The 25,931-nt window shown below is 37.6% G+C and overlaps 1 protein-coding gene across 3 annotated transcripts in view; it reads left to right on the top strand.

The window, feature by feature from the left end:
- Positions 1-281: 281 nt before the first annotated feature.
- GSK3B (glycogen synthase kinase 3 beta) overlaps positions 282-25,931 on the top strand; it is a 208,645-nt gene continuing 182,995 nt past the window's right edge. For all 3 annotated transcript variants that reach the window (XM_052636315.1, XM_052636308.1, XM_052636320.1), the window contains exon 1: positions 282-1,372. In XM_052636315.1, the coding sequence (XP_052492275.1) occupies positions 1,285-1,372 (88 nt within the window). In that variant the 5' untranslated portion in view covers positions 282-1,284. The remainder of the gene's footprint in view (positions 1,373-25,931) is intronic.

Genomic DNA, 25,931 nt, shown 5'->3' with positions numbered 1-25,931 from the left:
TGATTGGCTCTTCAGGTCGATCGGCTTTTTCCGGGAGGATCCGCAAACAAACGACATCCGTGATTGGTTCCGCTCGGGTTTCGGCTCCCCTGTCGAAGGGGGCGGACGCCCCGCTCGGTCGGCGATTCCCAGACGCCTCTTACGCGGGCGGCGGGGCGCTGGGCGGTGTAAGGCTGGGTGGGGGAGGAAGGAGGCGGAGGACGAGTAGGAGGGGGGAGGGGGAGTGGGGAAGAGCTAGGCGGCTGCGCAGACGGCACTCCTCACAGAGAGCAGCCCCCGACCCGGGCGAATGCGGGCTCGTGCTGCTGCTGCTGCTGCCGCCGCCGCCGCCGCCGCCGCCGCCGCCCGGGCCGAGTGACAAAGGAAGGAAGGAAGGAAGCGAGGAGGAGCCGACCCCGCAGCCGCTGACAGGGCTCCGGACTGGGGGCAAAGCGCGGACACTTCCTGAGCGGGACTGTGCAGAAGCGAGGGGCGGGAGGGCGGCCGCGCTGGTGCCTTGGACGGGGGAGGGGGCCCCCGAGGGACGGAAGCGGTTGCCGGGTTCCCATGTCCCCGGCGTATGGGGAGCAGTCGAGGAGCCGCTGCCTGGGGTCTGAAGGGAGCTGCCTCCGCCGCCGCCGCCGCCATGGCCGCTGGATCCAGCCGCCGCCTGCAGCTGCTCCTGGCGCAATGAGGGGAAGAGCCGCCGCCACCGCCCGACTCTGACTGACTCGCGACTCCGCCGCCTTCCAGTTCGCCGGGCCCCCACCGTCAGCCCGCCGGATCCTTGCCGCTGCCGGAGCCGCAGCGTTTCCCGACGCATCTCCGAGCCACCCCTCCCTCTCCCTCCCTCCTTCCCATCCCCCCCTTCTTTTCAAGCGTGAGACTCGTGATCCTTCCGCCGCTTCCCTTCTTCATTGACTCGGAAAAAAAATCCCCGAGGAAAATATAATATTCAGAGTACTTATTCTCAATCCAGTATTTGTCCCTGTTTCACGTGATATATATTTTTTAGGACCTCCCACCCATTTCTGCCCTCCAAGGAAAAGGAGGGGAAAGAATTGTATTTTTTTCCCAGCCCCGGATCGTCTATATGTTAAATATCCGTACTGATCTGTCTTCAAGGAGAAATACATCGCTCGCTTTTTTAAATAGCTGTACAAAAGGAGTGAAAAGGCAAGAGGACGAAGTCTTTTTCCTGTGGGAAAACTTAATGCTGCATTTATCATTAACCTAACACCCCCAACATAAAAGGAAGAAAAGGAGGAAGGAAGGAAAAAAGGTGATTCGGAAAAAAGAGTGATCATGTCAGGGCGGCCCAGAACCACCTCCTTTGCGGAGAGCTGCAAGCCAGTGCAGCAGCCTTCAGCTTTTGGCAGCATGAAAGTTAGCAGTGAGTATTGATTTTATTTTACACCCCTTCTCCACCTCCCCTTTGAATAAGAGACTTTGAAATACCAGGATCTTAAAATACGAGACCTGCTGATAAAACAGAGGTAATGGGAAAGGGCAAAAACCTGTCTTCAGTCAAGGATGAGGCAGCTTCCTTTTTTCCTCCTCCCATATCCCTTCTCCGGTCTCATTAACCTTGAATCGGGGGAATGTGATTTTTATTTAGATGATTCTGTCTGAAACTTGGTTCTTTTCTTACAGTTTTCTAGCAGTTGATAGTCAGCCTTATTAAGTGGTTGAGTGTTTCCACCTTAAAATAGTGATGGAAGTGTTTACTTGCTCATCCTTTTGATTAAAGAGAAGGACAAGACTCATAAACCATTATGTGCTTTTCCAGAGTGTGTCTTTTGGAATGAGGGATAGTTTAGTTCGCTCAGGTCTCGAGGGTTACCATAGTTTTGTATACTTAATGGAAGAGGTGAATGTCACCGTCTCCTAACATTTCTTTCTTGCTTGTGTGACTATACAAAGTGTTTGTTCTTAATCCAGAGATGAACTTGCTAAGTAACCACATTTCGGTTGGAAGGCGAGCTTTGATTTGTCTCTTTAGAAGGGACGGGTGCCGCTGATAGATAGTCCGTAGCAGTAGTATCTCAACATGCATTGTTCTAAATTGGATACGCGGTTTAATATGTTATCTCTTAACCTTACCGTTTTGACATTGCCAATCTACCACTATAGAGTTAATGTTTAATCAAAGGTAACTTGAAAGTAGGTCCGAGTTTTGAATGGGGCTTATATTGTCATGTTGCCAAGTAGTAAGTTGAATGTTAATTGTCACTGACTCATCATTAAAGTTCAGCTTTGGGGTGCCATTGCTTTCAGTACTTGCTAAATGATCTAGAGTTCAGATGTTCCTTCTTAGGACTGCTAACAATACTCTTGCATTGTTTTCCTTTCGAATTCAGATAAGACTATGAAGTTAGAAGAATATGGATGTAGACTTTATCATCATAGGTTTTGCAGAAGGTTGTGGTCCCAGATTTAATAGAGGTATTTGGGCTTTGTTCAAGGTTGTTGCTAGACGTCTGTACTCTCTTCCCAGATTTGTGCTCAAAAAGTCTATTTTGAGTGTTTGGTGTACTCAGTATCCAGTGTTTTAATGTATCTCTAGTTATGGATATGTTTATGTGATATTTAATGTTAGTTTATTTAAATATACTTAAAGAATTCGACAAAAATATCTATTATAGTTTCCTTATTCCTTCAGAAAGGGGCATGAATGAGGGCAAAGAAAAACTGTTTTACTGCTTAGAAGGAGAGAATTGAATTGAGATTTTTTTTAAAAAGGTATATGCTGTTATGTGAAATTGATTATAAAATGAACACTCTTACTTGAATTCAGGATTTCAGTTCATGGTGGCTTTTGGAACTTGTCTGAAACAGGGTAGTCTAAGGTAATAGCTGAATGGGAGATTATTTTTGAGAGTTAAATTTTTTTTTGGTGACTAGCTAGTTCAGAATGCAGAGTATGTGAAGAGGGAAGCTGATGATGCATCTTTCAGGGAATGGTCAAGCTTTCTAAGCACTTCATGGGGTCATTTGAGAGGAATATTTTAAAATTCTGGGGTAATTTTCAGCTATGATGAAGCAAATCTTATAATAGCTCCTTAAGAGCCTCTTGTGGTACTGGAGTGTTAGGATGTTTTTCATCTTGGTTTAAAGACCACTCGAAATCAATTTTAGGTAATTAGTTTATTCAGAGAGCAGAATGGGATACCTAATAATATTAAATTTGGGGACTTTTCATTTAGTTCACAGGATTTTCTTTGAATCCTTTGTGGATGTTGACTGAAGATGGAGTAACTCTTGCAAAGTGCAGGTGAAAATGTTGACTTTTCTGTTACCATATAGGTCAGCTTAACATTTAAAAGGTTGGAGTTCAGTGTTGACTATGTGTTTTTGACAACCGTAACTTTAAATACATTTTGGAAGAAAGCCTTTGTTGGAATGCTGGTGTTCTAAGGGACCCCTGTTTAAGCGATAAGAAATTATAGTCCTTGGCTTGAAAAGCTTATCAGTTTTTGAGGCAGATTATGGGACAAAACGTGAAAACAGTAATATGATGACTGCAAGATTATAAATGCAAATAGAATACTTTGTTCAGAGGAACAAAAAATAAAGGCATGAGGTAGATGGCTTGGAGAGAAGACTTCTTACAGAGGTATGTTTTAAGGCAGGTGTTAAAGGAGGCAGTAACTTATACTGAGAAGCATAAAGGATTCTAGGTGGACAGAATGGACAGAGGCACAGAGATGGTGACTTTTGTATTTTTGTATTTATAAAGCAGGTTAGTAAATCTGAATAAAAGGGGCCTAAATAGGAAAATAAGAAGAGATGGAATTTGAGAAATATGTTAACTGATGGAAAGCAGAGGGGGCTTATGACTATGGTTGAGATTCAAGAGAGTTTGGAGTTTACTATAGGTTGCTGAACAAAATATTTGAAGATGGTTTGGGCAGCAAAGTTGATGAATTAGAAACCAGACGTCAGAGCCCTTTTAGGGAGTAGTAGAGTATGTTGTGAATAGTGAGGGAATATAAAGCAAAATTGAAAATCGGATGAAAAGAACACATTTGAGAGACAGCGTGAATGAACTGGTAGGACTTTGGATTGGATTGAAGGGGGGAGTATTTGGGAAGGAGTCAGGAGTTAAAAATAAATTCTGATGTTACTGGTCTGGAAGATTTGACCGCCAAGTTATATTGTTGATTGTAATGGGAAAGTTGAGAAAGTGCTGGGATGGGAGGATAGATGAGTTCACTTTTTAAAAATTTAATATTTAGATTTTCTTGAAATCCAGCAGACAGCAGTTGGTTACTGGCAATCGTATTTAACTTAACAGTCTGTTTATTGCACTGTCTCTAATTTTTCTATGTCTAAAAATGCTGGATTTATTTTCAGGAGTAGTAAACTGAAAGTTTTATTTATATTCTTTCCATTTCTCAAAAAGAAAATAATTTTTAATGTAAATTCAAAAGATCTCATACTTGAAACCTAGTTATAATAACCCGATGGTAATTTATTTGAAAACAATGAAAATATTTTTTGGACTAAGCTGTAACATAAGCATTTTAGATATTTTATAGCCTTCAATCTTTGGTACATTCTTAAAACTAGTCTCATAAATAATGGTTATTTTAGGTAAACCTTGCTGTTTAAAATAATGTTAATATGCAGACTTCAGCAGAAATTAAAAGTTGATTTATTCATTTATTTACTTTTTGCCTTTTGTTTTGGTTGCGCTAAGTGTTCATCCGGTTTAGAAGAGTATATTTGATTTTTTTTTTTTTAACCTCAATGTTGTGTAACTATTTTTTTTTTTTTTTGGTCTGCGTTCATATTCAAGTGTTATTAGATAAATGTTAATAGCTAGACAGTTCTTCTGTAGAGTCACATGATATTTTACTCAAAATGGAGGCAGTAAGGCGCTATGGTGATTTTTTATTAAAATATTAGTAACAAGTCTTTTGATAAACTGTTAGTGAAAATTTAGCTAGTTGCCTAGCTAAGTCATGAGAAGTTATTTCCTCATACAGGATTTTTTATATCAAATTTCTTTAGTGAAGAGAATAATAGTAGTTGCATATTGCTGTGCAGTATTTAGTTGCATGGTGACTAAAGCCAAAGAGTAGGTGGCAACTTAGAGTTACTCTATTCCTGAGGGAGTTTAATCTCTTTGTGTCATATAAAAATCAGGTTATTAGAATTTCACCAGTTTCTAGATTTTCTTTTTTTTTTAAGTTTTTTATTTTTTTAATTTTAAAATCTTTAATTCTTACATGTGTTCCCAAACATGAACCCCCCTCCCACGTCCCTCCCCATAACATCTCTGTGGGTCATCCCCATGCACCAGCCCCAAGCATGCTGTACTAATGTGAAAGAGAGCTCATGTGTGAAACTGAAAACCAGAATTTTATCTTCATTAAAATTTCATTCCCTTCCCAACCAGACCTTTCCAGAGTTGTTAAAAAACTAGACCCTCATATAAGAATTGCATGCTGTCTTGTTAAATGTACCCCTAGAATGCTAATTGTGAAATGACTTAAAGGCACAAGGGAACCCAGAGATTCATAAATCAATTCACGACTGATTGGGAATTGCGTTTAGAAAACGAGGTGACATCTTCTCATTTCATTTGCGTGCTTCAGCTGGAAATCATCACATACTTGTACCCTGTGCTGTCTGCCCCGTGTTGTGGACTTGGGTTGCCAGTGTGAGACACCGTTTTGGAGAGACAGGCAGGCTGGGGAAGCCAGCTTAAGTGTCAGCAGCAGATTCTGAGATCAGGGGAGGTCTGCTTTTGTGTGTGTTTTTTCTTTATGTATAGAGAAGTCTGTGCCACAGTTCCATGCTTAACACTCATGGGATAGTGGGATTGGGCAGGCTGTGGGACTGTGGAGTCTCTTGTGATGCTCCACCCTGCAACAGGAGAATGGAGGGGCAGAGCATGTGGGTGTGATGGGATTATATCTGGTACCAACAGGACCAACCTGATTTCCCAGATATTGTTCTACTAAGAACATAATCACCATGAGTAAATAAATTTATTGGTATGTTTAGCATCATTTTTCTAGCCTATTTTGGGGGGGGCGCCAGTTGAAGGGAGTGGTGTGGAGAGGAAGGAAATTTTGCATGATTTCGAGGATAGAAATGTTTTCATGGTTCATTGATTTTAAAGTAGAGGTTGCAATCTTTGCTTCTATCTTGGATTGTACAATCATCCTTAGTTATATAATTGTCTTTGACTTCGGTTGAGTGTGATATGGAAATGTTTATTTATGTGAAGACCTATGTGAATAGAGAGCTTCCCTGGTGACTCAGATGGTAAAGAGTCTGCCTGCAGTGCAAGGGACACAGGTTCATCTCTTGAGTCTGCAGGATCCCCTGGAGGAGGGCACGGCAGCCCACTCCAGTGCTCTTGCCTGGAGAAGTCCATGGACGGACGAGCCTGGTGGGCTGCAGTCCATGGGGTCCCAAAGAGTCAGACAGGACTGAGCACATACTCTCATGTGAATAGAAAAGCAAGGAAAAACTGACATTAAGGAGAACAATTTGTTTCCCCAGAAGTTTATCATTAAATTGATAAAAATCGGTGTTTATTTCTATTTATTATTACAGTTTTTATTCTAGTTTTTTTTTTTTTAATGAGTTAATATTCAGCACACAATGGACATTCAGTAAATTACTATGTCTTGGTCTGGCCTAAGATACAAGGACATAACTTTGTAGATTTGGATTCTTAATTTACAGTCGCTTTTCTCACTTGTGCTTATGTTTTGGGGAGAAAGGTCTAGTTTCAAAGTTGAAATGCAAGTTGAAATTCCATAAATGGTTGTATCTTATATTTTTGGATTAAACACTTTCCTTTGAAGCATTTTAATTTGGTTGTATTAAGGCAGTGATGTTTTGGTTATTTTGAAACTAATTTTGTCAAACCAACTTTTCCTTTTCCATGTCTTCAGGATACCATGACCAACAATGGCACAAATATGAACCTTTAACATTTCCCTTATTAATATAGTCTGGAATTGTTAATTTCTTGATTGTCCTTTCAGATCAGTTTAATAATGAGAAGTAAACATTCCTGACGAAGGACATATTATTTTCCTAGAAATTTGTATTTTATTTTAAAATTAAACCTTTTCTTTTTTTTTTTTTTGGCTGCTCTGTGTAGCTTGCTGGATCTCAGTTCCTGGACCAGGGATTGAACCTGGGCCACGACAGTAACAGCCCAGAATTCTTACTACTAGGGCCACCAGGGAGCTCCCACAGAAACTTAACGTTTTAGATGGTGATATAATTTAAATGAATTTACAGGCCTAGTATTGAATAAGTATGCCCTAAAGCCAAAGAGATAGTAGGTAGGAAGGCAGGCAAAAATATTAGTAACATTGGTGCAAAGCATTAACAGTAGTACTTCATTTTTCATTACCATTAATTGTATCATGTTGAACTCCTTGTCTCAGGAAGCCAAAAATATGTAGGTTGCTTTAATTAAAAGGGGCCATGAATAATACATGATTGACATGTGATATGCCGATAGAATGTTTATTATGTGCTAATAAGCACTCTGCCAAATGCAGCTGCTCACTTTAATCATTACAACTCAAAAAGTAGCTAGTACCTTTATCCTCACTTTACAGATAGGTAAATGAGATTTAGGGAGGGGAAGCAACTTGTCCAAGATTACCTGGCCAGAAAATTTTTCTGTTATAACAGATTCAAATATAAGCATTCTGATTCTAGATTTTCCTTTATTGTATATTTTATAGAGAATGGATTGCTGTTACGTTAACACTTGGATTCCAGAGATAAGCTACCTTTTGCTTTTAGGATAGTCTTTCATTGATAATTTAGCAGTGATTGTGTAGGACTTACTTGATTAGTAATGCTGTTGAAATTAGTTTCGGGCATGCCTGTTAGCAAATATAGTACTTCAATACTTATATTGGGGAAAAAAACCTCTCAATTCTTTTAAGATTTCAGGGAAAACTTGTTAAGACAAAGATTGAATTGAAAATGTTAAGGCTTATGGCAGCACAAAAAGAAAAATAAGTAGCGTATATGTATATTTTTTGTTTAATGTTCAGTTGGAGCACTAGTTTTTATTGAAAAGTACTGATTGTCCACAGTAAATTTGATGTTTCCAGGTAATATTAAAATGTGATTCTCCAAATTAGCCATTATTAAGGATTATTATTTCTCTCCATCTCTTCCTATAGATTGTGAAGTGTTCTACTCTTCCTTTTAATATTTGACAGCAAACTTGACATTTTTTTATTATTGTATGTGCACAACCAATTATTCAAGTATCAATTGGACACTTGTTTTGTCTGGAACTGTGAACCTTCACAGTTTGTTATTGTTATTAAAGAATAACAGCTGTGCATCAGTGTGCAGTTGGGTTATTTGGAGTATCACCTTGTTGGAATTGTTTGGTATTTTACAATCAGGAAGTGAACCAAAAAGGTTCCTGAGCAGTGAAAAGCCTCCCACAAATGGTGCATGCACTTTTCCTTATAAGTTATTTTTCGGCTTTTATTTAGAGTTCATTTTTCATTTAACACATAGTTCTAAATCATTCAGTTGTCTTTTTTTTTTTTTTAACTGCAAATTAGAAGGGAATGAATTACACTGGTATTAAGCATTACACCTAAAAAGTTTAGACAGACAATGCAGGAAAACAGGCATATTGGGATTACTTAGTGTAGCCTTATAAAACTTTGGGGAGATCACTCTGATAATTGTTCAAAATTTTGATTTCAAGAAGGTTACATTATAGTAACTTCACTCTTTTAAAAGGACGAAAGGCAGAAAAGTCTCTTCTGGTTAGCTGGGGTTCTCTAATAACTTCTCACTGCATTAAACAGCCTCTACTGACGTGATGAGGAAGAGAACTCGATCATCTCTGTCTGGTTGACCAACTCTGGTTGATTTTCAGTGACACGGCTAAAGATACTGAAGTTTTCAGTATGCTACCCCAGAGTATCATTTCCTGCTCTTTCTTCCATTGTCTATCTATATATTATTTCTCAGCAACAGCATTTTATGTGATTTAAGATTTGTTGTCTTATTTTTTCTTTTGTATATATGGAGTTGCTGTTAGGATTTTGATATGCTCATACCTTCTGTTGATCCTTGTGGAATACTTAGAAGGCACTGCATAGAGTCATTTAATCTTTCTTATGATTGGCTGTTAGAGTAATTTTACCAAATACACTTTTGGAATTGAAAAGGTGGATATCTTAATTGTTAACTTGAAGAAAAGGAACAGTCATAATCAAGTACTTTTTTCTGTTTTGAAGGTCTAAGAAATTCTTTACCATCTGAGCTATAAGGGAAGAAATTCTTAAGGGCTTAATTGACTAATATAAGTGAGAAGATGTTTCAGATTTCTTTCCAAGGCAGGCTAACCTATGTTTTAAAAATGAAACTCCCTCTACTTCCCTTATTCCATAAAATCAGCTAATTCTTTTTAATTGATTAAGCACTGTCTTCATGATCTGTGTGGAAGTTATTGAGCTGAGTCAAATTGCTACTACGAGACTTTCGAGTCTGTAGAGGCAGCACCTAAAGAAGTGCTGGAGTTATTTATGCTTTTGGCACCAGACTGACAGTATTGTGGGTGCATTTGGTATCTCATTGGAATTTCAAAGCTTTCACATTTTACACAGTATTTAAACTCTGAAGGAAAGAGGGAAACTTTGAGTTTGTAGGGTTTTAACAATAATATGTATATGTATATCATATTTACATAATGTATAGTAACAACCACAATAATAGTATTAATTGGATTTTGTATGATAGACAATTCCATGCTTGTCTTATTTACATGTTTTGCATTTAAAAATGGGATTTACTCACATGATTCAAAATTTTAAAAGTATTTAGTGATGTCTTTCTCCTCCTCCTGCTCTGTAAGGAACTATCAGTTCTCTTTCCTAGAGAGTCAGCCTTCCGATTTTTTAGGTATCCTTCCATGTGAAAGTGAAAGTCGCTCAGTCTGACTCTGCGACCCTATGGACTATATAGTCCATGGAATTCTCCAGGCCAGAATACTGGAATGGGTAGCCTTTCCCTTCTCCAGGGAGTCTTCCCAACCCAGGGATTGAATCCAGGTCTCCCGCATTGCGGGCAGATTCTTTACCAGCTGAGCCACTTTTACAGGTTATTTCTGCTATGGAATTATATTTTGTATATACAGACCTAAAGTAACATTTCCTTTGGCATAAGGTGTTAAACTTTAAATCAGCTATTCTAGAAAATTGGCATTGTTTTTCATTCTAGTAGATCACCAAACTAATTTTTCTGAGTATGAGTTAGATGGAGAGTAAATACAAAAACGAGAGAGTGCTTCTCTTCATGATAAGAGGTAAAATAATAGTCATGACCAGTGAATACTTAGCGGCACATTTAAATTATTTGTTACTCTGTGAAGTGATCTATAGTGTCATATAGATGTTATATGTTTTCTTGCTGGAAATAGTTGTTTCATGGTAAAGAAAAAGACAAAAGGTAATTGATACTCTTCCTTTAACTTGGTGTTTTTTGAACATCTTAGATGAGAAAACCTGTTCTCTTGAGAGATCAGAGGCGCAGAGTGCGTCAATGTCAATGAAGCCTGTGCCTTTTACCTCTTTAAGAGCGCACGGTTTCATTCTGCTTCTAAACCAAGCATTCCTTAGTCTTAAAAAATTAAAATGTTTTTATTCAGTAATCCACTGTATCATATGATTTAAAAAATCAAATAGTGCAAAAAGTCTTATTATGAAATTTTAACTTCATTTCTGTTTCTTAGAGGCACTCAACTATGATAACTATTGCCTCTAGTAATTTTATCATAATTTTAATAGTATGATATTTCTCTGCTTCTTAAAATTATTCTTGATATTATTCATTGTCATCCCTGCTGCTGCTGCTAAGTTGCTTTAGTCGTGTCCGACTCTGTGCGACCCCATAGACTGCAGCCCACCAGGCTCCCCTATCCCTGGGATTCTCCAGGCAAGAACACTGGAGTGGGTTGCCATTTCCTTCTCCAATGCATGAAAGTGAAAATTGAAAGTGAAGTCGCTCAGTCATGTCTGACTCTTAGCAACCCCATGGACTGCAGCCTACCAGGCTCTTCCGTCCATGGGATTTTCCAGGCAAGAGTACTGGAGTGGGGTGCCATTGCCTTTTCCATTGTTCTTCTTCTTATCTTACTAACATAACTATACCACCATTTTTAGTTAATTACTTTATTTAAATCATTAAATGATTAATACTCTATCTAGACATTAAGCAGTATTCTTTGCAAAAGTGAATAGTGTACAGTGATTACGTTTCCTTTTTAAAAATGCATTATTGAGATGTAATTCACATACCATAAAATTTATTAATTTAAGGTATACAGCTCAGTGGTTTCCAGTACTCACAGAGTGATGAAACTGTCACCACAATCTAATTTTAGAATATTTTTAATCAGCTCCAAAAGAAACCCTGTATCCAGTAGTAGTCATATTTCCCTTCCTCCCAGTTCTAGGCGACCATTAATCTACTCTCTGTCTGTGAATTTCCCTGTTCTTGATATTTCTTATAAATTGAATCATAAAATATGTGGCCTTTTGTGACTGGTTTCTTTTACTTTTCATAATGTCTGCTAGGTTGATCTGTGTTATAGCATTTATTGTTATTCCATTACTTTTTATTGCTGAATAATATGCATGTATTTGTTTATCCATTCATCAGTGAACATTTGGATAGTTTCTGCTTTTTGGCTATTATGAATAATACTGAAATGAACATTTGTGAACAAGTTTTTGTGTGGACATATTTTCAGATCTTTGGGGTATATACCTAGGAGTGGGATTGCTAAGGTATGGGAACTCTGTTTAACATTTTAAAGAGTTATGTTGTTTTTGAATGACAATCACATTTCCTTTGTTTTCTTTCACTTTTTTAATACACGTTTTGGTTGACATTTTCTTTTTCTTGCACAGTTTGGCAATGATCACAGACTTGTTTTTTTTTTTTTTCCCCCTCAAATTTTTTAAGCATTGTCTAGACTGCCCTACCCTACTTTTTTTTCCTGGAGTGTCCCTTTTCCTAGAGTCCTCTCCTACTGGGATCTGGCCTGGTTCCTCTCCAGGCCCCTGCTGTACAGCTGTCATCCTCTAACTTCTTTCGTGGCTCTTTATTTCCTGGATCCCATGTCTTTGCATCCCTGAGCAGTTCTTACCTAACATAGTTTCATGACATCAGCCAGCAGTGCCTGGAGTATTAACTGTTTGGTAAATGTATCTGGAAAAGTTTATAGTCAGTTGTTTTTTTCACATTTGCTCCAAAAGAGTAGTTAAGAAACTGACACACTTTTTTGGCAGGTGTCTCATCATTTTAGTGTCTAGACATTGAGGCATAGATGTTTGGAAGGTTATTTGTATCACGATCAAGTGATTACTATGCCAACATGAAGGAACAATATGAAGCAAGTACAGAACAATATAAATGTTAAGTAGTTGTTTAAACCAGACCTCTTCAACAGAAATATAATGCAAGACACAAATGTGAATCACATGCGTGATTTAAAATTTTCTAGGAGCCACTTAAAAAAAAAGAGTAAAAAGACAGGTGAACTTAATTTTAAGAATATATTTTATTTAAGAGTAGTGTATCCCCAAAGTATTATTTCAACATGTAATTTACTAATGATAAATTTTGCATTCTTTATTTGTTACTAAATCTTCACAACCTCAGTTCAGTTCAGTTGCTCAGTTGTGTCTGACTCTTTGTGACACCATGGACTGCAGCACGCCAGGCTTCCCTGTCCATCACCAACTTCTGGAGCTTGTTCAAACTCATGTCCATCAAGTCTTATCCTCTGTCATCTCCTCCTCCTGCCTTCAGTCTTTCCCAGCATCAGGGTCTTTTGTAAGGAGTCAGTTCTTCACATCAAGTGGCCAAAGTGTTGGAGCTTCAGCATCAGTCCTTTTAATGAATATTCAGGACTGATTTCCTTTAGGATGGACTGGTTGGATCTCCTTGCAGTCCAAGAGACTCTCAAGAGTCTTCTCCAACACCGCAGATCAAAAGCATCAATTCTTCAGCGCCCAGCTTTCCTTATAGTCCAACTCGCACATCCATACATGACCACTGGAAAAACCACAGCTTTCACTAGACTGACCTTTGTTGGCAAGGTAGTGTCTGCTTTTTAATATGTTGTCTAGGTTGGTCATAACTTTTCTTCCAAGGAGCAAGCATCTTTTAATTTCATGACTGCTGTCACTGTCTGCAGTGATTTTGGAGCCTGAGAGAATAAAGTCTTGTTACTATTTCTATTATTTCCCCATCTATTTCCCATGAAGTGATGGGACTGGATGCCATGATCTCAGTTTTTGAATGTTGAGCTTTAAGCCAACTTTTTCAGTCTCCTCTTTCACTTTCATCAAGAAGCTCTTCAGTTCTTCTGCCATAAGGGTGATGTTATCTGCATATCTGAAGTTTCTGATATTTCTCCTGCCAATCTTCAAGCTGGAATCTGATGCCAGGCTTCATCCAGCCTGGCATTTTGCATGATGTACTCTGCATGTAAGTTAAATAAGCAGGTTGACAGTATACAGCCTTGACGTACTCCTTTCCCCATTTGGAACCAGTCCATTGTTCCACATCCGATTCTAACTGTTGCTTCTTGACCTTCATACAGATTTCTCAGGAGTCACGTCAGGTGGTCTGGTGTTCTCATTTCTTTAAGAATTTTCCAGTTTGTTGTGATCCACACAGTCACAAAGGCTTTGGCATAGTCGATAACACAGAAGTAGATGTTTTTCTGCAACTCTCTTGCTTTTTCTATGATCCAATGGATGTTGGCAATTTGATCTCTGGTTCCTGTGCCTTTTCTAAAACCAGCTTGAACACCTGCAAGTTCTCAGTTCATGTACTGTTGAAGCCTGCTTTGGAGAATTTTGAGCATTACTTAGCTAGCTTGTGAGATGAGTGCAATTGTGTGATAGTTTGAACATTCTTTGGTATTGCTTTTCTTTGAGATTGGAATGAAAAGTGACCTTTTCCAGTCCTTTGGCCACTGCTGAGTTTTCCAAATTTGCTGGCATATTGAGTGCAGCACTTTCATAGCATCATCTTTTAGGATTTGAAATAGCTCAACTGGAATTCCATCACCTCCACTAGCTTTGTTCATAGTGATGCTTCCCTAAGGCCCACTTGACTTCACACTCTAGGATGTCTGGCTCTAGGTGAGTGATCACACAGTCATGGTTATCTGGGTCGTGAAGATCTTTTTTTTAATAGTTCTTCTGTGTATTCTTGCCACCTCTTCTTAATATCTTCTGCTTCTGTTAGGTCCATACTATTTCTGTCCTTTATTGTGCCCATCTTTGCATGAAATGTTCCCTGGTAGCGCTAATTTTCTTGAGATCTCTAGTCTTTCCCATTCTGTTGTTTTCCTTTATTTCTTTGCATTTTGTTTTAATTGAAGGCTAATTGCTTTACAGAATTTTGTTGTTTTCTGTCAAACCTCAACATGAATCAGCCATAGGTATACATATATCCCCTCCCTTTTGAACCTCCCTTCCATCTTCTCCCCATCCTACCCTTCCAGGCTGATACAGAGCCCCTGTTTGAGTTTCCTGAGCCATATGGCAAATTCCCATTGGCTATCGATTTTACGAATGGCAGTGTAAGTTTCCATGTTACTCTTTCCACACATCTCACCATCTCCTCACCTCTCCCCGTGCCCATAAGTCTGTTCTCTATGTCTGTTTCTCCATTACTACCCTGTAAATAAATTTTTCAGTACCATTTTTCTAGATTCTGTATATATGCGTTGCTGCTAAGCCACTTCATTCGTGTCTGACTCTGTGTGACCCCACAGACGGCCTCCTACATGGCTCCTCTGTCCCTGGGATTCTCCAGGCAGGAACACTGGAGTGGGTTGCCATTTCCTTCTCCAATGCATGAAAGTGAAAAGTAAAAGTGAAGTTGCTCAGTCGTGTCCGACTCTTAGCGACCTCATGGACTACAGCCTACCAGGCTCTTCTGTCCATGGGATTTTCCAGGCAAGAGTACTGGAGTGGGTTGCCATTGCCTTCTCCAATATATATGTTAGAATATGATATTTGTCTTTCTCTTTCTGACTTACTTCACTCTGTATGATAGGTTCTAGATTCATCCACCTCATTAGAACTGTATCAAACGCATTCCTTTTTATCACTGAATAATATTCCATTGTGTATATGTACCACAGCTTCTTTATCCATTCATCTGTCGATGGACATCTAGGTTGCTTCTATGTTCTAGCTATTGTAAATAGTGCTGCAGTGAATAATGGGATACATTCTTTTTCAGTTTGGTTTCCTCAGCATATATACCTAGGAGTGGGATTGCTGGGTCATATGGTGGTTTTATTCCTAGTTTTTAAGCAATGTCCATACAGTCTCCCATAGTGGCTGTATCAGTTTACATTCCCATCAACAGTGCAAGAGTGTTCCCATTTCTCCACACCCTCTCCAGCATTTATTGTTTGTGAACTTTTTGATAATGGCCATTCTGACTTGTGTGAGGTGATATCTCATTGAAGTTTTAATTTGTATTTCTCTAATAATGAGTGATGTTGAGCATCTTTTCATGTGTTAGCCATCTATGTGTCTTCTCTGGAGAAATGTCTGTTTAGATCTTTTTCTCACTTTTTGATTGGGTTGCTTGTTTTTCTGGTATTGAGTTGTATGAGCTGCTTGTATATTTTGGAAATTAACCCTTTGTCAGTTGTTTCATTTGCTATTATTTTCTCCCATTCTGAGGGTTGTCTTTTCACCTTGCTTATAGTTTCCTTGGCTGTGCCAAAGCTTTTTAGGTTTAATCAGGTCCCACTTTTTACTTCCATTACTCTAGGAGTTGAGTCATAGAGGATCTTGCTTTGATTTATGTCGTCGAGTGTTCTGCCTATGTTTTGCTCTAAGAGTTTTATAGTTCCTGGTCTTACATTTAGGTCTTTAATCCATTTTGAGTTCATCTTTGTGTATGGTGTTAGGAAGTGTTCTAATTTCATTCTGTTACATGTAGCTGTCCAGTTTTCTGAGCACCATTTATTGAAGAGACTGTCTTTGCCCCATGGTATATTCTTGCCTCCTTTGTCAAAACTAAGGTACCCGAAGGTGCATGGGTTTATTTATTGGCTTTCTATCTTGTTCCATTGGTCTTTGCATTGATCATAGAGGAAGTCTTTCTTATCTCTCCTTGCTATTGTTTTGAACTCTGCATTCAGATGGGTATATCTTTCCTTTTCTTCTTTGCCTTTAGCTTCTTTTCTCAGCTGTTTGTAAGGCCTCTTCAGACAACCGTTTTGCCTTTTTGCATTTCTTTTTTTGGGGATGGTCTTGATCACTGCCTCCTGTACAACGTCACGAACCTCTGTCCATAGTTCTTCAGGCACTCTATCAGGTCTAATCCCTTGAATCTATTTGTCACTTCCACTGTATATTCGTGAGGGATTTGATTTAGGTCATACCTGAATGGAGTAGTGGTTTTCCCTACTTTCTTCAATTTAAGTCTGAATTTTGCAATAAGGAGTTCATGGTGTGAGCCAAAGTCAGCTCCTGGTCTTGTTTTTGCTGACTTCACAACCTCGTGGGTATTTTACTCTTAGAGCACATCCTGATTTGGAGTAGTCACATTTTAAGTGCTTAGTAGCCACAGGTTGAGCAGTTTAGAATTTTTCAGGAATTATGTTATTGTATAATATTGTTGTCAATCTGTCTAATCATATATTCAAATACATATATATGTATATAGTTACTTATTCTAAAGGAATAAATAAGGAATAGATAAGATATATATATGTAGTTTAAAAACACTTCATTGATTTGTCTAATTGCTTTGTTTTGTTTTTAGTCATGTCTTCAGATTTTTGAAATTTTATGGCACATTAAAGAGGTTGAGAGATTTATGTTCTTCAGAAAGGTGCTTGGTGTAGGAGGTAATGATTTTTTCCCCTTATTTTGGCACACTTAAAATGTATGTTAAAACTGTTATGGATATACTTGCTAGATGTTACTGCCACGATTGACCTGGTCCCAGTGGGTTCTTATTTGTCTAAATATTCTTTGGCATAAATTCTCTCCTCTTGCTGTTTTGGAGACTCACTCAGTGTTCAGAGTTCCATATGCCACCTCAGCTACTTAGTTTTCCACGCATTTTACCCCAGAGCATGAAATGCAGTCAGTTGCATGTACCTCCAATGTCACACTTTTCTTGTGTTCTGCTTTATCTACTTTCCTTGTTTTGTCTTTCCCAGGTCAGTATAAATTTGAGTATGGCAGTACCAGTATTTTAGTCACCTTTGTATTTTCTCAGTGTGGAACACAGTGCTTTCTATAGTAGTTTAGTTAACACATATTTTGAGTTGAAGGCAATTTGTTGTGATAGTTACCTGAATACTATACATGCTAGTTACATGATGTTAGAGTTTCTAGATCATCAAACGATCACTGAGGTTTTTAGACACATTTTAAAGCTTTGATATAAGGAATTAGTTTATGAAGTTAAACCTAGGTTTTTGTTTAAGCACAAAGGAGCAATAGTAAGGAAAGAAAAGAGAGATACAGACACTGTTTTATACTATGTGCTTAGCACAAGAGGAGTGTGAACTCTGGATGGAGTGAAGGAAAGAGCTCAGGTGCTCGGTTGCACTGGTTGATCACCATAATACCTTTGAAACATTGAGCTTGTCCAGCTAGTGCAGTACCCCCAAGCCTTCCAGAATTTTATTTGGAGTGGGTGAGGGTAGAAGAGAGATTTAGAGTGATGAAAAGTGATGTCAGTTTCCTTATTTTTACCAAATAGTTTATTCTGTGAGAGACAAAGTAAATAGACAAAGTAAGTAAATAGGCCTATTTATATATGAACCGGCCCTTTCACCATGGGTATACTTGGACATGTAATTATCTTGTAGGGATTTATGAAAACTTTAATTTTTACAGGGCCTCTTTTTAGGTCTCTCAGTAATTTTTTCGTCTGATATGCTAGTATTTATTAGTATATCAATTGAAGAGCTTTCCCAGAGAAAGTAAGAAATATTAGTAAACAACTTGGGCTTTCTTTACTAAATAATCCAATTCTTAAATAGCTGTAAATTTTAGCTGTCTATATTGAGTTTTGAGAAAGCATGTTGTCAGGGTAATAATTTGGTTTTTACTGATCAACATTCTATCTGCTTCTTTGACTGGTTGTATAATTGTGAGATATTTGGCTGACTAGGGCATGATTCTTGGAAGAGATTCTGTTTTCTCTGTAAGTACCAAATGCTTGCTGTGCCATTGAAATCTAAGAGTAGGAGTTACTAATGAAGAAAGGATAATTTAAATTCAGTTGAATATCAGGGATAACCTTTATTGGGAGGGTTTTGAGACTTTACAGTATATGTTTACCTCCTGTTAAGTTATAGAAAATTAAAGAATGGCTCTGCACTTTCAAAGGATAGAGGAAATGTTCTAGTATTATATTTCAGCCATAGTGGTGAATGAGTACTTAGTAAGAAACAAATGGTATGATTTCTAAAGTAGGAGCAGGTGGGCCAGTTCCTGGGGTCCTTAGAGAAGAAAGATCCCCAGAGGCAGAGGATCTCTGATCCCATTGTCTTTATATGACATTAGTGTAAAGTATACAGCTTTTCAACTATCATGTTAATTTGAGAGTAAGATATTGTTTAAAACTGTATCTTTACTTTGTGTCTCAATTAACAACAACAACATATTTTTGTTTCTCCCATATACCTGGGAAAGTCTGTGTACTTTAAATGCTGCGATTGACCATAGGAGTGAGAGTTGGGGAAGAAGTTAATAGAAAAAAGTTTATGGTAATGACGAGTATTGAGTTAGCATTAGCTAACTCAGTAGCATCTAGCATCCCTAAATGCTAATGATGGTAGCTCAGATCTTAGAACTAGAATAATTCAGATTCAGCTACCCTTTGCGTGTTTACTGTGTGCAAAGCACTATTACTTCATTTAACTTTCATATGCTTTGAGGTAATAGTCTCTTCATTTAATGGATAATGGAGTTAAAAACACTTTGAGTTATTCCGAAACTCACAGCTAGTAGGCAATAATTTCAGCATGTTGAACTCAGGCCACCAGACTTTTAAGTGAAAGACAAAAAGGTTTTCAGTACTTAGTAGGTCAGTACACTATACTAAACAATTCATTACTATCTTATTTCATCATTACCACAGTTTGGTAAGGCAAATATAATTTACAAATGAGGAAACTGAGGCTTAGAGGGCCTTACGCAGCCAGGAAATATTGTAGTCATACTTTGAACTTATACTTTTAACTGCTGCTCTATATGCTGTTTATAATTTGGAAAGAGAATAGGAAAATTCTGGGAAATTGGTTGTACTAAGGTTTCCTAGGGTAAGGTGTTGACACTTTTACTTTTTGTTAATTTTGCTTACCAAGGAGAAAGTAAATTGTCAGTCATATATAAGTAAATTGTTGTATCCTTTTGAAGTAAAACTTTTAAGAGCAAATACCTTGCTTTAAAATTAATACAAGCTGTCTATGAATTAGTGGCTATAAGAGATGGGTAACAAATTTGGTTGAAATCCATATTGCAAAGTCAGTTATAAGCCGGATCCCATTATCATTGAGGAAATTGAGGCTTAGACAGGGTAGGTCACTTTGCCAAGATTTCATAACCAGCAGATGGCAGAGCTTGGATTCCAACCAAGGTAATTTAATCTTGAGCTCTTATTAACTACTTTACTGTCCTAAGTGAATGTGAATGATGTGCAGAAATGGAGCCTTGCTACCTCTGGTAACTTGAAGACACCAATTTCTAGTTTAACACATTGTAGCTTGACTCAAGACAGGCATTAGAGTTCAGCCACCTGTTTCAGTCTTTATTGTTTCCTAAGATCACTTGTCTCAATAATTTTTGTTGTTTCTTTTCACTATTCTTGCACATGAAGATCCTCTTCATCTAGTTGGTGCTTAAGTAAATGTTGAATGTTGAAAAAATCAGAAATATAAAGTGTTGAATCTTGAACATAGAGACCAGATTTTATTACATCAGTTCATAATCATGTTTTACTAAGGAATATTTTTCTAGCTTTTGAGGGTAGTTAAATATTATTTTTACCCACTCCAGTGTTCTTTCCTGGAGAATCCCAGAGACGGGAGACCCTGGTGGGCTACTGTCTATGGGTTCGCACACAGTCAGACATGAATGAAGCAACTTAGCAGCAGCAGCAAATATTATTTTTAAAGGTTGATTTACAGTTTTCATGACTTGGAGTAAATTTTCTGTGCTTCTGAGGAACTTCTCTTAGTTGTCTTTTAAGTGTCAGATTACAGTAAAATCCTTTGATGATACAAAACTCAGATACAGTATAATTGGCTCCCATTCTCTGTACTGCTTTTTTTCTCTACAGATGAGGTTAGGTATACATTATGTTTGTAATAATTTAGGTTTTTTTCCTATAATTCTGGTAAATCAACTTTTTATTCCCTGTCCCCTCTACTCTATAACTGGAAGACGAGTGGAAAACTGTTTTATTTTTTTGTTAACATTGCAGGAACAGGCTCTGTTGTATTTTTCAGACCACACTTAAAAGAAGATGTCTGGGTTTTAATGTATAGTAGTTTATAAATTTTTGTTGTTCAATAAGTAAGTCATAGCTGACTCTTTGCGACCCATGGACTGCATCACTTCAAGTTGGAATATTCGTATATGCACAGGACACTTATCTGCCAGCTCAACTATCCAGAATGCAGGCAGGAACTAGATTGTGGATAAAAATGAACACTGAAGACCCAAAAGAGCTATCACAGAATCTGAAGCAAAGTGTCATTTTGTTTTTTAACCTACATAAAGGTCCTTTGGTCAGCATTTCCTACACTAGTCACTCTAATCAGTGTTGCACTGCAATAACTGTTCTGTGACTATAGAATTTTAGGAAATGCTATTTACTGGATCCCTCTAAGGGTTTATTCCTTGAATCATGCTTTGGAGTCTTTGCCTAAGGTATTTGTACTTTGCTTTTATATTAGCAGAGAAGGGAGCGGAGCCAACATTTAAAGAACATTACTTTGTAGAACCTAGGTGATATCTCCATTTAACAGACAAGGAACCTGAGGCCCTTCTGGAGGATTAAGAACACAAAACTGGTAGCAGGGAAAAACTAGGAATGGGTCCTTAATCTGATTCCTGTATCTTTCCTCTTTTGACTTTACTGTGCTACTGTATAATTGTAATGAACTACCTATTTGGGTTTTACACTTTAGAAGCAGCAGTTTAGCAGTAATACTAGGAGAGAGACTAAAGCTGTGCCCGACTTAGGGAAGAAGGAAAGGATAATAAATTTACTACTTGACACATGACGTGTGTTCTTTGCTAACTCGATGCTCCAGAGGGGAAGGTTTCAGAGAATACTGGGTAGATTAAAGTGCGTTTGGAGTGAGATTTGATAATATCTTTAGCCACTCCAGTATTCTTGCCTGGAGAATCCCATGGACAGAAGAGCCTGGTAGGCTACAGTCCACGGGGTCACAAAGAGTCGGACACAACTAAGCGACTTCACTTTCTTTCACTTTAGTTACCTGTAGTCTTTATGTCTATTTTTGGGATATTAAGACCAGGACCCCCTCTTTGATCAGCTATAGTGGGCTTAATTACTAACTTTTTATAGCTTCATTTTCATAATCTGGACATGGTGATATTAATACCAACCTTTGTGTAATTGTGATGCTTAAAGGAGGTGATTATGCATGTAGGGTGCTTGACAGTGTCTGGCACAGAGTAACCTTAGCTGCTATTAGTATTAATAAAAATAAGTAATGCTTAGGTGTAGGTTACCTCTCTGTTCCTGTTTTTTTGTTTTGTTTTTTAATGAGTATGTGTAGGGTGGTCATAAGGAAAGCCTCCAGTCTTTCTTTAAACTTATTTGAGGAAAAATCATCAGATGCCTTTATAAAGTACAGTCGTACCTTACTGCACTTTGCTTTATTGCATTTTGCAGATACCTTTTGTTTTTTTTACAGCCTGGTGATTTGTGGCAACCTTGTATTGTCAGATGATGGTTAGCATTTTTAACAATAAAGTATTTTTAATTAAGGTATATACAATTTTTAAAGACATAAGGGTATTACATACTTAATAGACTACAGTGTACTGTAAGCATAACTTTTATGTGTGCTGAGAAACCAGAATTTCATCTGACTCACTGTTTTGCAATATTCACTTCATTGTGATGATCTGGAACTGAGCCTGCAGTAGCCTCCGAGGTATGTCTGTAATGGAAGTCCTATCTTGAATATATAGGGCATTAAGACAGCTACAATTCCTGTTAGGGATCTGCGGCACTTTTTTTAGTGAGTACTGTTTAATTAGCAGGTGTTGACTTAATGTCCATGAAGTTTTCGTTTGTTTTTAATACGAGATATGTATTTTGAGTAGATCTGATGTCTGTGACTCAGTCTTCTTATACTGCTTATTTTTCTCCTGAAAACTGTTTTCAGGCTAGTTTGTATGTGGTGACACTTTGGTTTGTGTTTGATCATCAGTTGCTAAATGTTTAACTGTGATGGAAAGACCAGATTACTATGGAACGTGAAGATGTTTTTCTTCCAACTTGAATGTCTAATGGTCTTGTTCAGTAGAGTTAAATAGTGTGAAGTATCCTCTGAAAATCTGGAGAACTGTTTAGAACCATTGAAAACCACCAAGACTATTAACAGTGGATTACGTTAAGGAGAGATTTTTTTTTTTTTCTCCAATTTTTATTCCTCCTCCAGTTCTGAGAAGTGAGGGAGAGAGCCTCCCCATCCCCACCCCACCCTGAAAATTTTTTTGTTTTCCTAGCTTTTTATTTCCTGCTTTGAAATAGCCAAGATCCTTGGGGGCTCTAAGAACACCAAATAGTTTTCACAGCTTGAGGCGGAGTAATTTTCTTGGGAAACCTTTTCTTATAAAATAAAATGCTCTTTGTCCTTGCCAGGACATTTTTAAAGAAACAGCTGGTAGCAGCACCTCACTGCCTTGTCACTAACTGAAGGAAGGGAAGAATGAGTCATAGGTTCCTTTCTCGTATTCTCCTCTTCTCCCTTTCCCTTCCACTTAGTTCTTTATTGGCACTGAAAAAGTTTGCTGACCCTGATCTATTAATAGATCACAGTATCTGATAGTGGTGATATTTTATTATTCCTTCTGTTTTATTTGCTGGAGTTCTTCTGTAGAAAAGAACTTCTTTACCTCAGTCAATTGTATGATTATTCTGAGGTACAGCAGAATAAATGCCCTTTCTTTTCCCAGTATCTGACGCAGGCAGGCAGTGGCCAGTGAGGTGGGTTTTTGTTTTTTAGTATCAATATGAACACCTGATTTTGAATGTGTTTGTTTTAATCCATTGTGATTGCTCTTTTAAATTCTCAAATTGTCCCATCTAGTGGGAGCCCCTTCCTTTTGGCTCCTGTATTCCTCCATAAAACCACAGTTGATAACCTTGTTTTCTAGTATAGAAAGGTATTCCAGGCTTATCTTGTACATCACCTGCCTCAGATCTAGAGCCAGTTATTTCTCTAAGGGGTTTCTGATTCTTTATAGTATAATATTTAAAGACCATTATCTTTGTTGCTACTCTTGAGTTTTTTGTAGGCCCTTTTATTGGACAGAGCCAGGATATGTATGTGTGAGTGATTTTTCTTTTTGTGGTAAAATAAACAATGTAAATTGAACATTTGTATTTTAAAGTATACAATTCCTTGACATTAAGGACATTTACAGTGTTGTGTGTCCATCACCACTATCTAGTTCCAGAACTTTTTCACATCCCGAAAGAAACTCTATTAAGTAGTCACTCTGCATTCTTTCCCTGCCACCTTGCAAGACACTGGCGCTAATGTGCTTTCTGATTGTGGACTTGCTTGTTCTGGACCATTCATAAGTGTATTCATGTAACATGTGGTCTTTGTGTCTGGCCTCTCACTTAGCATAATGTTTTCAAGGTTCATACATGCAGCAAGTATCCATACTTCATTCCTTCTTAGGGTTGAATTACATTCCATTGTATGGATGTACCATATTTTGTTTATTCAGCTGATGGAGGTTTGGGTTGTTTCCAGATTTTGGCTATTGTGAATACTGCTGCTGTGAACATTTGTGTACAGATCATTTCTGAACACTTGTCAGTTTTCTTGGGTATTTAACTGAGGAACTGCCAGTTTTCCATAGTGGGTGCATCATTTTACATTTCCACCAGCAGTGTATAAGGGTGCTAATTTTCCCACATCTTGTGCAACATTTGTTCTCCATGTTTTGATAATGGTCGTCCTAGTTAGTGTGAAGTGATATCTCATTGTGATTTTGATTTGCATTTCCCTAACGATTAATGATGTTCACCATCTTTTAGTAGGCTTGCTATCATTGGTTTATCTTCTTTGGAGGAATGTGTATTTAACTTCTTTTCCCATTTTTAAATTGGATTTGTCTTTTTGTTGTTGAGTTGTAAAGCTTCTTTAATATTCTGGATACTAGACTTTTATCATATACATGATTTGAAAATAAATTCTATCATCTGTGAATAATCTTTTCACACTCTTGACAGTGTATTTAGATGCACAAAAGTTTTAAATTTTGATCAAGTTGAATATACCACTTCTTTCTTCTTATGCTTCAGGTGTCATGCCTGAAAAAGTATTCCCAAATCCCAAATCATGAAGATCTACATTTACCCATGTTTTTTTCTAAGGATTTAATAATCTTTTTTCTTATTTTTGGCCCCTGAACCATTTTTGAGTATATTTTTATATATGGTATGAGGTGTAAGGGTCCAGTTGTCCAAAATTTCATTTGTTGAAGAGCCTGTTCTTTTCCTATTAAAGTCTTGGCACCCTTGTTGATGATCAGTTGGCTGTAGATTCATGGGTTTATTTGTGGACCCTCAGTTCTGTTCCACTGCTCTATATTTCTGTCTTCAGGTACTATGCTGTCTTGGGGGCTTCCCAGGTGGTGCTAGTGGTAAAGAACCCACCTGCCATTGCAGGAGACATAAGAGATATGGGTTCAATCCTTGGGACTGAAGATTTCCTTGGAGGAGAGCATGGCAACCCACTTCAGTATTCTTGCGTGGAGAATCCCATGGACAGAGGAGCCTGGCGGGCTACATTCCATAGGGTCGCAGAGAGTCACAACTGAAGTGACTTAGCATGTATGCACACTCTTGATACTATAGCTTTGTAATAAGTTTTGATATTGGAAAGTTTAGGTAGTCTTATGTTTTTAGAAAGGTTGTTTGGGCTATTCAGAGTCCTTTGCAATTTCATTTGAATTTTACAATCTTCTGTAGATTGCTTTGGGTAGTATTGACATTTTAATAAGTCTTTTGAGCTATGAACATGGCATTTCTTTCTATTTATTTAAGTGTTATCTAATTTCTTTCAGTAACGTTTTGTAGTTTTCAAGTCTTGTACCTCTTTGGTTAAATTTATTCATAAATGGTATTTCATACTGTTAAATTAAATTTTTTCATGCTATTGTGGACTGAGCTGTTTCCTGATACTCTTTTTTGAGTGTTCATTGCTTAGTGTGTAAAAATGCAAATGAATTTTGTGTTGATCTTATATTCTACAACTTGACTATATTTGTCCTGTTATTTCTCATTTAAATATGAGAAAATTACACCATGAGTTCATACCAATATTTTCAAATAAGATTTTGTTGCAAATTTAAGCATTTAGGATTATAATATTTTCCCTTTAACTTTATTTAAATTTATAGCTCTTTTAAGCTGCAAGTATTGGAGAATAGTGAATTACTTGCTATGTTATTTTATGTATACATATGCTTCTTAATATTATTATTTTGAGCCTATTTTAGAAAATGGCAAAAACAGTCTTAAGAATTCTTATAATTAATACAAATTCTACTAGACATTTACAGTCATTTTTTTTTATAGTCATGTTTTAAAAGTCATTTGAAATGATTTTTCTTCAGGTTTAAGCTGCCCTTTTGATACAT

The sequence above is a fragment of the Budorcas taxicolor genome, chromosome 1 (assembly GCF_023091745.1).
Source record: "Budorcas taxicolor isolate Tak-1 chromosome 1, Takin1.1, whole genome shotgun sequence".
Lineage (NCBI taxonomy): Eukaryota > Metazoa > Chordata > Mammalia > Artiodactyla > Bovidae > Budorcas > Budorcas taxicolor.
The sequence above is the reverse complement of the archived record's forward strand: the minus strand, read 5'-3'. Positions and strand labels throughout refer to the sequence as shown.